Here is a 12767-nt window from a genome sequence, read left to right on the forward strand (position 1 = left end):
ACAAATACCATAAAAAACCAACATACTTTCTGTTTTTTCTTATAAAAGTCCCTCAACAACTTTTTACACATAAAAGTCCTTGTAAATGTTAAGTTTGAACACAATTGTGAAAAAAAAAATTTAACAATTTGAAAATGATATTTTCGGTTTTTTATCCAAACTTTCGGTTATATAATCTTAGTCTGATTATATTGATGTATGAATTTTGATCGAACTTACCGTGGATTTCCGTTATGTATGAATTTGTCAATTTTGATATAATCTTTAAGTAGCCTAGCTTTTCTTTCCTTTTGATTTTCCATTCACCACAACTTTTGAAAATTAAAATCTTGATTTAATATTTGGTTGTCTGGTGATTATTTACGATGAATAATTAAATTTCAATATATTTGATTTCGGATCAGACAATTAAGAGTTGTGCTTATTGAGTTATTTCTCCTGGTCTTCGTTCTTATAGGTTCTTTTTTACCTTACCTCGTATATATTTTTTTGTAGCCAAGTTGTTTTCATAAAATAAGTTGGATGACCAGTTCAAAGTTACTTTAATATAAAATTTCATAATTGTGTTCAAACTTAACATGTACAAGGAATTTTATGTGCAAAAAATTATTGAGAGACTTTTATAAGAAAAAACAGAAAGTATGTTGGTTTTTATGGTATTTGTCCTATTTTTTTTATATAATAATTTGTGTTAGCTTTTTTTCCTGATACGTCGATATAGATTTGTATTAAAATCAATGTTGTAAAAGTAGGTTTACAAGGCCGAGTACTCCCCGAGTACTCGCTACAAGGTACGTCGCCGAGGGGAGTTTCTTTAACTCCCGCCTAGTTACTAAGAATCGATCAAAGATGGTCAAACTCAGCCATAATCACATTTAGTCAGTGGAATTGAGTCGATTTTGACTAAAAAACAAAACATAATTCTTATTTCTTTAATATTAAAGAACAAATATCATTTTTTTAATTAATAATTAGTAATTCTTAGAATAATTTATTGTGTATTTCTTCTGTTTATATTGATATTTACATATTTTGTTATAAATATTAGTAAAATAATGATATTTGGCATATATATGATATCCAAAAATTAATTTTCTTCATATTACCATGTCCGAGTACTCCCGAGTACTCCGAATACATCCAACTCCCCAGTCAACTGCCTTGGGTTCGCCTAGCGACTTTTGCAACCATGATTAAAATAGAGTATTTGTATATTCTAGGCTATACAAGTGTCAGTACCATACTGGTACCTTGACGAATTGAACCGATTCCAAGTGATCACCGATACCGGTGTCGGTATTTCAGAACCGCTACTAATATATGTTTTCAATTGATATATGCGTTGATATTTTCTTTTTGGCATATCGACTTTATTTATTTATTGTTCTCTTTCAGTTGCTATAGCAAGAGCCAGTATCGTAATGAAAGGAACCAATACGAACGGGATTCAAGTCGTGTTGTGCGGGTGAGCCACTAGTTTTAAAATATCATCAAACTTTATTAAAGATCATTCAATTTAAAAAGAGAGACGTGAGAAACAAACTAAAATTATTAACAAAAAATCAAAGTATTAACAAGATGAATTGAGAACCAAAGTATTAACAAGATGAATTGTTGGATTTCAAATACAGCCTTTTAACTTCTGTTATATGTGCAAGTTCTTTTGTTTCCATGGATGCTTGAAAAACTTCTAACACCTAAACTAGTATTCAACTTGAACCCAAATTTACGAGTCGGAAATGAAAACTTAAATCTAAGAAAAACCAATTTCAAAATTCTAACCCAAGAACACGCGCAAAAATGAGAAAGTATGAACCTTTAAGTTCAGACAAAAGCAACAATCACATGCCTATGAGCCACAGTTCAAAATACGTATGACCGACGATAAAACAACAAGAGGATACCCTAAACGGGTCAACCTCTGAACACTCTGACCTGCTTGAAAAAACTAATCAAATTCAACAAATCCATTTCAACTTTAACCCAATATTCAATGTATCCAACCTACCATGTACCATACTTGATCCAAACCACCCACTTTGTCACCTCTATCAGTCTTCTTTTTAAACAATGCCACCATCATATTTGCAAATGACTGCACAACAAAGCCCATTAGAACCACAGCTGAAATACAATTTGCCCCTCATACAATGCAAATATGATGCGTATGTAATCATGAAGATCATCTCTAACCAGTTAATTAATAAGTCTTATTACTGCTGCATACAAGTTTTAAACTTCAACAACATACAGAAAGCGTAAATTGGTAGACTAGTAATCATAAGCATTCAACATAAGCCTGCCAACTGTTTTGTTAATTTCAAGTAGTTTCATATAGGTTTGACAAAATCAACACATACACAATCTTGTCAAAACAATGTACAAATTGTGATCAAGGACCATATAACATAGTGCTACATAACATCATAAAGTATTCATATTCAAGAATCAAGAAACATAACCGAAACTGCAACATATTAAGAGCAATACTAAAAAAGATTAGCAATCATCTCACGATCAAGATATGCAACTCGGACAAATTGTAAGATGCAAAGTTAAATCATAATAACAAACATGCTTGAAAATATAACTAAAACCTTAATTTCATACACGAACCTGCACTATAACTTGTCGATTCGTAACTGATTCAACCGAATTTTGGTGAAACAAGGCTTTCCACATAAGCACCTTTGACCTTCAATCCTTTAACATCCCCAGAAACATCAAAAATTTTACAGAAACATTTTCCTTCAACATCATACATCCACACCAGACCGCTGCTAACCAACGCAATCTTGCCATCCTCATACAAAACCATCGGAATCTCATCAAACCCATGAACTGAAATCTTCCACCAAGACTCCCTTACACCATACTCGTTCATCAACCACACCTCATCTTCCAAACACACCCCAAGCTTTTCACCAACAACCAGAAGCGCGCAGTCACTCGTGCACGTGATATCAACTTCAGTAGGAAACGGCACTTCAGTAAACGCCTCATCCGATAAACTAAAAGCAGCAATCACCGGTGCGCAATACTCGCCGTTATAAGCGATCCAATGAACAATCCCATTAACAAAAACAACCGGGGAACTCTTCCCGTTATAATGAGGATGCGAATGATCACGAGGACAGCCAACGACAACCGGCCTACTCCAACATCTACTTCTAAGGCTATATATGTACACATCTATATTATTATCAATGTAATAGAAAGTAACAACCTTGTAATCATCAGTACGCGAATCATAACCAAATGCATACATGACGTCACATTCTTTGTAAGCAGCAGTACGTGAATCATAACCAAACATATGAATTAGCTTCTCGAAACCGCATTCGGGCAATTCAACGAGTTCTTTGGTTGTGGGGTTGAAGAGAACGAGCGAACGAGGGGTGACGGAGTGAAGAGTAGAAGCCAAGACAAGGCCGTTGCAAGAACCGTGGAAAAAGAATGGATGAGGCATTAATTGAAGGTTAAGATTCTTGGGTTTTGGGGATTTTGAGTCAGTGGGAGTGAATAGAACGGTGTTATAGTTTTTTTTTTCAAAAATTTTAAACGGGGATTTTGACGGAAGAAAAATACGAGTTAGATTGATGTAAAACTTAGCTTGAAACGGTGATTTAAATGATTTTTGTTAATTGTAAGTTCAAACACCCGAATTAAAGCATTGTTTCGTCGTTTTGAAGCACCGTTTCGAGTTAAGTTTTACATCAATCGACTCGTATCATTCTTCCAATCAAAAGCTCTAAGCGCGTTCGTTTCACAGAATATAATGGAATTGGAATTTGCAAGGATTTGGAATTGAAAGGAATTGGATTTTGAATCTAAACATTACAATAGGAATTGGAATTTGAAGGAATTCAAATCCAATTCCATTCTTTATGTGTTCGTTTGACAAGTGAATTGGAATCGGGGGGTTTTTTTTAACGAGGATGATGGCATAAACATTTTAGTTCTTTATTTTTTTTGTTTTCGATTTATATTTGAGTTATGAATTTTTTTTTATTATTTTTGAATATTTTTTGAGTGGTTTTTTATCTTAATAGAAAACCCCTAAAAAAATTTAAAAAAAAAAATTAAAAAGATCATAACGCAAAAATTTAAATAAAAAATAAAAAATCTAAAAAAACTAAAATGTTTCCTCTGTTATCCTTATTAAAAAAAACCGATTCCAATTCATTTGTCAAAGGAACACAACAAGAATGGAATTGGATTTCAATTCCTTCAAATTTCAATTCCTATTGGAATGTTTAGATTCCAAATCCAATTCCAAATCCTATGCAAATTTCAATTCAAATTCCATTATATTCTGTGAAACGAACGCGCCATTAGTTTTTTGCTAAGGTTTTTAAAACCACTGCACAACTTGAAGGGTTCGGTGGTGATCGCTAACGAAGGGCGTTTAAGCTACCAACGTTATCAAGGTAAACAAAATTCATATGTTCACATTTAGAGTTTTTGATGAAGGAACATCTCCTAATTTAAATTATGATTTTTATTATCTTTTAATATTTTATGTTTATCTTGTTTCCAAGTTTATTTCATTTTATTTTAGTATAAGTTAGGGTTGATGGTTATGTATTTTTGAGTTTTTTTTATTAAGTTTAATTATTAAGAACGTTGTTCTTGAACCACTGGTTCGTTTTATCGTCTTTAATTAGTCACGAGTTTCTCGAGCCATTGATCGCTTCCAAAACTGCATCATTTGGTATCAGAGCTTTTGGTTCTCAAATGGCTCGACGTGGGGATGAATACTATCTTGCTCGTAGATTCGCCGCCAGAGGCAACAGCAGAAGTATGTTTGATTCATGTGCCTACGGTAGAGATTGATATTCTACTAGCAGAGTTGTCGCGAGAGGCAGCAGTGGAATCCATCCCGACCCGCGGGATCTTAAGATCGAACGACTTCGACTTCGACAGCAGAAGGGTAATTTGGTGGGGTTTGTTGGGATCCATCGGAGAGATTAGAGAAGATAAGAATTGAGGGTGGAAATATCAACAGTTGATACTTGATACAATGCAATACAATACGAAAGCTAAATCGAAAGGGTGTATGTATAGGCGGTGACAGAGTTTTCAACTTAATGGGCACAACGACGGTCCTAAATTTATGAATATAAAAGAGGCGGTCTTCAATGATATTCGGTTAAAAACAAGTTAAGGGCATTGTATTTTTTTTTTAAATTTCAAATTAATGTTTTAGAAATTTTGATTGGAGATAGGCTGCCACTTTTTCTCGAAATCCGAAACCCAATCCAAAAAAACCCGTACCCAAACTAACCCGAATCCGAACTGAAGTAATTTGGGTTGGTTCTTGGGTCCGAATTCTAAGTTTCGAGCCAACCCGAAAAATCTGGATAAATTTTTAGTTTTAAAACCAGATAATAACATGCCTATGTCTGAATGTTGTCATTCCACATATTATGGATATACTATTTACTATTTACTAATGTTTTCGATTTATGGCTAAAATCAACTATAATTATACACCATAATCATGACATATGGAAGGCGATTATATTTGTATTGTTTAGGAAAATTGGATTTTATTGGTCCCAACTATTTCATTTTTGTCGGCGCTAGTCCCAACTTTCATTTTAGCTGGCAACGGTCCCAACTTTAATATTCGTTTCTTCCACCAGTCCGCGACTGACGGAGCATTAACTCCGTTATGTTTTTGCTTACATGTCAATCTGAGTTGTCAAAAAACATCTTACGTGGCAGCCACCGTGGATTATTGTATATAATAACACAGGTTCATCCATAATTCTGCAAACCCTATAAAATCCAATTGATTAATCCAATCCATGTTTGTTAAAATTAAGTTAGGGTTTTTGATTAGTGGATTAAAATGATTCAAAACCATGTTTTAATTACCTCGAATGATGCCAGGAAAGGGGTGAACGAAGTTGGCCGAAGCTCCAAGCTTGGAGGAAGGATTACGGGGTTAAAGAGGATATATCAGTGAGATTTGAGAGGATGAGCAAGTTTAGCTTGGTGTATGGGTCCTATTTATACTAGTAATTGCGATGAAATTCATTAATCAGTGTTAATTGCTTATGGCCGATTTTCCGGTGAAGGTTACGGGAATTAGTTCGACGGTTAAGGCGTTAAAATATAATTAGAATGGTAATTGTTGTTGTTTATTGCCGTCTAACTACGTTATTCTAAATTAACGGGTCAAGAACAGCTGAAATGGGGGTGTTTTTCGGTGGTCGGAGCCTCACGCTGTTGCCGGTGGCGGCTCGCCGGGAGTACGAGCTACAAGGAGGGGGGGGGGGGGTTTAGGTTATTTTCTATTAATTTAATATATTTCAAATTTATAATTTCAGTTTAAACCCTAAAATTTGAGGTTATATTAAGTATAAATCAATTATCCACGGTGGCTGCCACGTAAGACGTTTTTTGACAACTCAGATTGACACGTAAGCAAAAAACATAACGGAGTTAGTGCTCCGTCAGTCGCGGACTGGTGGAAGAAACGAATATTAAAGTTGGGACCGTTGCCAGCCGAAATGAAAGTTGGGACCAGCGCCGACAAAAATGAAATAGTTTGGACCAATAAAAACCAATTTTCCTATTGTTTATTATGGCTAGACTTTGTAAAATTTTACTCTTTTTTTAATTTGTTTTACTATGTTATTTTTGTTTTCTTATTTGTTATTTACGTTACGAGTGAGAAAAACATGTTAGCTTTTGTTTTAGTGTTGTAGTTTTTTTAATCTTTGTTTGCTTTTTAGGATACTCAAAACCCAATTAACCCAACTCGAAACAATCCGAACCCAACAAAACCATGAGAGATTTGGGTTGGTTTTCGGCTCTAAAATTTGAACATTGAAACCTGAATAACCCGACCCGAAAAACCCGAAACCTAAAAAATTAGGAAAAATGGTTTTTATTGGTCCCAACTTTTTCATTTTTGCCGGCGCTGGTCTCAACTTTCATTTTGGCTGGCAACGGTCCCAACTTCAACATTCGTTGCTTCCACCAGTCCGCGATTGACGGAGCACTAACTCCGTTATGTTTTTGCTTACGTGTCAATCTGACTTGTCAAAAACATATTACGTGGCAGCCACCGTGGATTATTGGTTTAGGAAAAATGGTTTTTATTGGTCCCAACTTTTTCATTTTTGCCGGCGCTGGTCCCAACTTTCATTTTGGCTGGCAACGGTCCCAACTTCAACATTCGTTGCTTCCACCAGTCACCGACTGACGGAGCATTAACTCCGTTATGTTTTTGCTTACGTGTCAATCTGAGTTGTCAAAAACATATTACGTGGCAGCCACCGTGGATTATTGGTTTAGGAAAAATGGTTTTTATTGGTCCAAACTTTTTCATTTTTGCCGGCGCTGGTCCCAACTTTCATTTTGGCTGGTAACGGTCCCAACTTCAACATTCGTTGCTTCCACCAGTCCGCGACTGACGGAGCACTAACTCCGTTATGTTTTTGCTTACGTGTCAATCTGAGTTGTCAAAAACATATTACGTGGCAGCCACCGTGGATTATTGGTTTATTACGTGGCAGCCACCAGAACCCTAACTCTTCAACGCTCACTCAAAACCACCGGATCCGCCCTCTCCGTCTTCGCTTCCGGCGAACCCCTCGCTGTAGCGATCCAAACTCCCGCCGTCCTCCTCCCCACCCCTTCCTCCACCTCCACCAAACCCCCTTCACACACAAACACCACTGAGTCGCCACACAACACACAGAGAAAGAGAGAATGACGAAGTTCGATCCATGGCCCGTATTCTTCAAGCTAGAGTTTAACCGGAACTGGCCGTTCCTCGTTGGATTCGCCATCACCGGCACCATCATCACCAAATTCTCCCTTGGTCTTACCGGTACGCATCCAATTCCTCTTCAAATCAGATTCGATTTAAAACAGGTTCATTGATTTAAAACAGGTTCATTGATGGAGGTTAACGGCGGCTGCCGGAACCGATCTGGGTTTTGAGCTAGCAACAGATGGAGACCGGGTCGACGGCGCCGACGGTGGTGGTGGGGGTTGGTGGCGGTGGAATGAAGGGGGTTTGGTGGAGGTGGAGGAAGGGGTGGGGAGGAGGACGGCGGGAGTTTGGTCGGCGACAGCGAGGGGTTCGACGGAAGCGAAGACGGAGAAGGCAGATCCGGTGGTTTTGAGTGAGCATTGAAGAGTTAGGGTTCTGGTGACTGCCACGTAATAAACCAATAATCCACGGTGGTTGCCACGTAATATGTTTTTGACAACTCAGATTGACACGTAAGCAAAAACATAACGGAGTTAGTGCTCCGTCAGTCGCGGACTGGTGGAAGCAACGAATGTTGAAGTTGGGACCGTTGCCAGCCAAAATGAAAGTTGGGACCAACGCCGGCAAAAATGAAAAAGTTTGGACCAATAAAAACCATTTTTCCTAAACCAATAATCCACGGTGGCTGCCACGTAATATGTTTTTGACAACTCAGATTGACACGTAAGCAAAAACATAACGGAGTTAGTGCTCCGTCAGTCGCGGACTGGTGGAAGAAACGAATGTTGAAGTTGGGACCGTTGCCAGCCAAAATGAAAGTTGGGACCAGCGCCGGCAAAAATGAAAAAGTTGGGACCAATAAAAACCATTTTTCCAAAAAATTAACCCGAAGAATAGCCCTAATCGGAAGAAGAATACGAGCCTAAAGCTTAGCTCGAAAAACTTCAAACACCCGAATTGAAAACAATGTTTTGAAACACCGTTTCGAGATAAGTTTTACATCAATCTACCCATATCATCCTTTCAATCAAAAGCTCCAAAACATTAGTTTGAAATAAGGTTGTTAAGTCCTTTTTAACAAGGGACCATTGGGGGACAATTTTTTTAAATTTGGGTCTGCTAGTGTCAATAAAATGAATAATGATTATTATTGGCAAATAGCATCCAATTAAAATCCAATAAACCTAACTTTAACTAGTAATTTAGTGGGTTGATCACTCAAATCTACATCAACTCGAGCAAGACCTGTTTTTAGGCGTTTTTAGGCTGGTGACCTAAAATATAAATATTTTGTGCCATGTATTTTGGGACATATCATAAATTGTCATGACTTAATATGGACCGAATAGGAAAATGTTTCTACCCGGGGTTCTACTCATTGTCAGTTTATGCTAAAGGTGTGTATAGGTTTGTTTTTCAGTTTTGAAAAATGTTTGGTTCCGCCTTTTTCATTTTTAATTACATGACAAATCAAAATCGAACTTCGGTTTTTGCGAAAACAAAAGGCCAAACCGTTGGCTTTTGTTTTAGTTCGATTTTCAATTTCGGCTCATGTTTTTTGTTTTCACGCACACCCTTAGTTTTATGCTAAGGTTTTTAAAACCACTGCACAATTTGAAGGGTCAGTGGTTATCGCTAATGGAAGGGCGTTTAAGCTACCAACTTTAACGAGGTAAACAAAATTCATATGTTTGCATTTAGAATTTTGCTTGATTAGATTTAGTGACTTTTTTGCGTTTTGGGGTTTTTAACGAACACGATTTTTTATGTATATGATCAAATATGGTCGACTAGAAGCATTTTTCGTATTGTTAAGTATTGTAAACATAATCTGACTTGTATGTTTACATATTTAGTTAACTATTGGTACTACAAGGGAGATGGAGTCCGATTATGTATTTATGAAGCAACTACACAAAACAAAATTAAAGTCACATTTAAAACTGAAGAGATAGCAAACAAAACCCAAATCGATGATTTAGAACTCAAACATACTCCGCTTTAGAACATAAAACCTACGAATTCTTGTGTGATAAGAGAAGCAGAAGTAGCAATAGAAAAGGTGAAAATAGGAGTCATCACAACAAGAAAGCAACAGCATATAACTTGTTACAGAATATATTATGAAGGTAAACAACTCGTCTGAGCTCTTGTTGAAGAATATGCAGGGACCAGCGGGTATAAACTTGATTTCGCAAAGGAAAGAAAGTGTGCAAAATATTTCCTTTAACTTCATCATAAATGTAAAGAGAAAATTACTGTTTACGTCCATGTAGTCTGAGGGCGGAGTCATATTGAGTCTCCGAAAAAAAAAACTGAACTAGTTGAATCTCCGTGGTTCAAAAAATGAACTGGGTGAGTCCCTTCGTCATCTTTCCGTTATCAGCACAGTTAAAATAAGGGGCAAAGCTGACTTTTCACACTAAAAAAAGAAAAACAATACGCTGTTCAGCACTTGTCAATTCCCAAATCACAAATCAAAACCGTAACTCACAATTCATCACCTTCATCCTCAAATTCCAGTTTCTACAGTCAAATTCCATGCTCAAATCAATCAATCAAATCCACACTCTGATTTAACATCACTTCTCAAATCGAACGTTTGAAACCCTAATTTCACTCCACATGCTCCACACTCTTATGTTATATTTATCGATTAAGGTTGTTAGAAGGGTGAGCGTTTTCTTCGGCAATCATTTCGATGGCATCTCAGTAATAGCGGTAGCCACAACCATTTGATAACAACGGAACATCGGTGACGGAGCACAAGCTAGGGTTTCGCCGTTTCATGTCGATTATGGTTGGTTACGATGGAATAACTGGTGATTTAGTGGTTTGGACGATGATTCTGACAACTGAAACGTTTTGTGATAATCCAACGAGCTTTCTGGCGAACCTACCAGATTCCGACGCAACGGTTCAATTAGTTTTGTTGAAAAAGTAGTTCGGTTTGATTAGTTTTGGTTGAAAAACTACTTTTGCCCAGTTAGTTTTGTTAAAATAGTTCGGTCTGATTAGTTTTGTTAAAAAAAATAGTTTGGTTGAATTCATTTTTGTTGAAAAACTAGTTTGGCCTGAGTAGTTTTGTTAAAAAAAAGTAGTTCGGTTCGATTAGTTTTTGTTAAAAAATGAGTTCGATCCGATTGGTTTTGTTAAAGCAGTTCGGTTCGATTGTTTTATTAAAAAAGCAGTTCATTTTGATTAGTTTTTGTTAAAGAACTAGTTCGGCCCGATTTGTTTTGTTCAAAAAGTATTTCAGGTTGATTAGTTTTGTTAAGAAAAAGTAGTTTTGTTCGATTAGTTTTGTTAAAAATGTAGTTTGGTTCAATTATTTTTGTTGAAAAACTAGTTCGGCCCGATTGGTTTTGTTAAAAAACTAGTTCGGTTCTATTAGTTTTAGTTGAGAAACTAGTTTGGCCCGGATAGTTTTGTTTAAAAGGTAGTTCGGTTTGATTAGTTTATGTTAAAAAAACGAGTTCAGCCCGATTAGTTTTGTTAAAAAAATAGTTCAGTTCGATTAGTTTTGTTGAAAAAGTAGTTTGGTTTAATTAGTTTTGTTGAAAAAATTATTCGGTTCGATTAGTTTTGCTAAAAGAAATAGTTTGGATAGAATTTATAACGAGGGACTAAAACTGAGCACGACAACAAACCTCATGGACTCATACGAATCTTATGAAAGGGCATATTGGTAATTTCAGCTTCTCTGTGTATGGAAGCTTAACAACAGAGACTCATCCAGTTCGTTTTTTGAACCCGAGGATTCAACCAGTTTATTATTTTGTTCAGGGACTCAATATGACCCCATCCTCAGACCGCAGAGATGTAAACAGTAATTTTCTCTAAATGTAAATGGTGGAATTTGGTTTCATAGAGAAAAGAATGTGTGAAAACCATTGAATTTCTACTGTATTTTCTCATACTTAAGGCCAACATGGTAAAACATGTAGTTTGTCAAACATGAGAAACAGACCATATCAAAAGGTATGAAACTCCTGTTTGTAAGTTTATCAAAAAATGCAACTCTTTTGATTCAATGGACGCCTGAAACACCTCTAATACCTAAATCTAATAATCAACTCCAACCAAAATCCCCTAAAAAAATCAGTTTTAAAACCAAAAATAGCAAACACAAACAAAAAGGAAAGAGTATGAACCTTTTAAGTTCAAACTAAAGCAATAATCACATTCCTGTGAGCCAGAGTTCAAAATGTCTACTTTAGAAATGTGACCACAAGATAAAACAAAAGGTGTACTCTCAACGGGTCAATCACTCAACACTCTGAGCTGTTGACCCGTTTAAAAAAGATAACCAAATTCAACATGTTTCATTCCAACTCTTAAGCCAAATATCCTGTCTACATATCCAACCCACCGAGTACCATATTTGATCCAAACCACCCACTTTTCCACCACCATTAGTCTTCTTTTTAAGCAATGCCGACATCATTGGCAACTGATAGCACAAAAAAGCTGATTAGAACCATAACTGAAATACAAACATTTATAGAGTGGAACTCTTTCCCTCACTAGATACAATGCAAATACGATACATACATAATCACGAAGATCATCTACAAAACTACAATCAGTTAACACAAAAATCTTATTGCTTCTGCATACAAGTTTCAAACTACAAGCAGCATACACAGAAACTCAGAAAGCATAAATTTTGTAGGCTAGTTAATCATAAGCATTCAACATAAGCCTGCCTGCCTCAAAGAACACCCAATCTTGTCAAAACAATGCACAAAGTGTGACCAACGACCACACAATTAAGTGCGCAACACAACATAAATTAAGGATTAATATTCAAGAATCAAGAAACACAATCAAAACTATTGCTACTGGAACTATTCTAAGGCAACTTACTAAGAGCAATACTAAAAAAGCTTGGCAATCATCTCATGATCAAGATATGCAACTAGAACAAATTTGCAAGATGCAAACTTTAAATCATAACAAAAATGCTTGAAAATAAATACAAATAAAAACTTAACTTCATACACAAACCTGCACTAGAACTTGTTGATTT

General features: G+C 36.2%; 1 protein-coding gene across 1 annotated transcript; it reads right to left on the minus strand.

The window, feature by feature from the left end:
• Positions 1-2647: 2647 nt before the first annotated feature.
• Positions 2648-3469, minus strand: LOC143548426 (F-box/kelch-repeat protein At3g06240-like). Its single transcript, XM_077039606.1, has 2 exons — positions 3310-3469; positions 2648-3279 (listed from the first exon to the last, which is right to left on the minus strand). The coding sequence occupies exons 1-2, from the start codon at positions 3467-3469 to the stop codon at positions 2648-2650; spliced, it is 792 nt and encodes a 263-aa protein (XP_076895721.1).
• Between the last annotated feature and the right edge of the window lie 9298 nt (positions 3470-12767).

Source organism: Bidens hawaiensis, unplaced genomic scaffold (assembly GCF_021521415.1).
Source record: "Bidens hawaiensis isolate Kalapana, Puna unplaced genomic scaffold, B.hawaiensis_p1.1 tig00015117_1, whole genome shotgun sequence".
NCBI lineage: Eukaryota > Viridiplantae > Streptophyta > Magnoliopsida > Asterales > Asteraceae > Bidens > Bidens hawaiensis.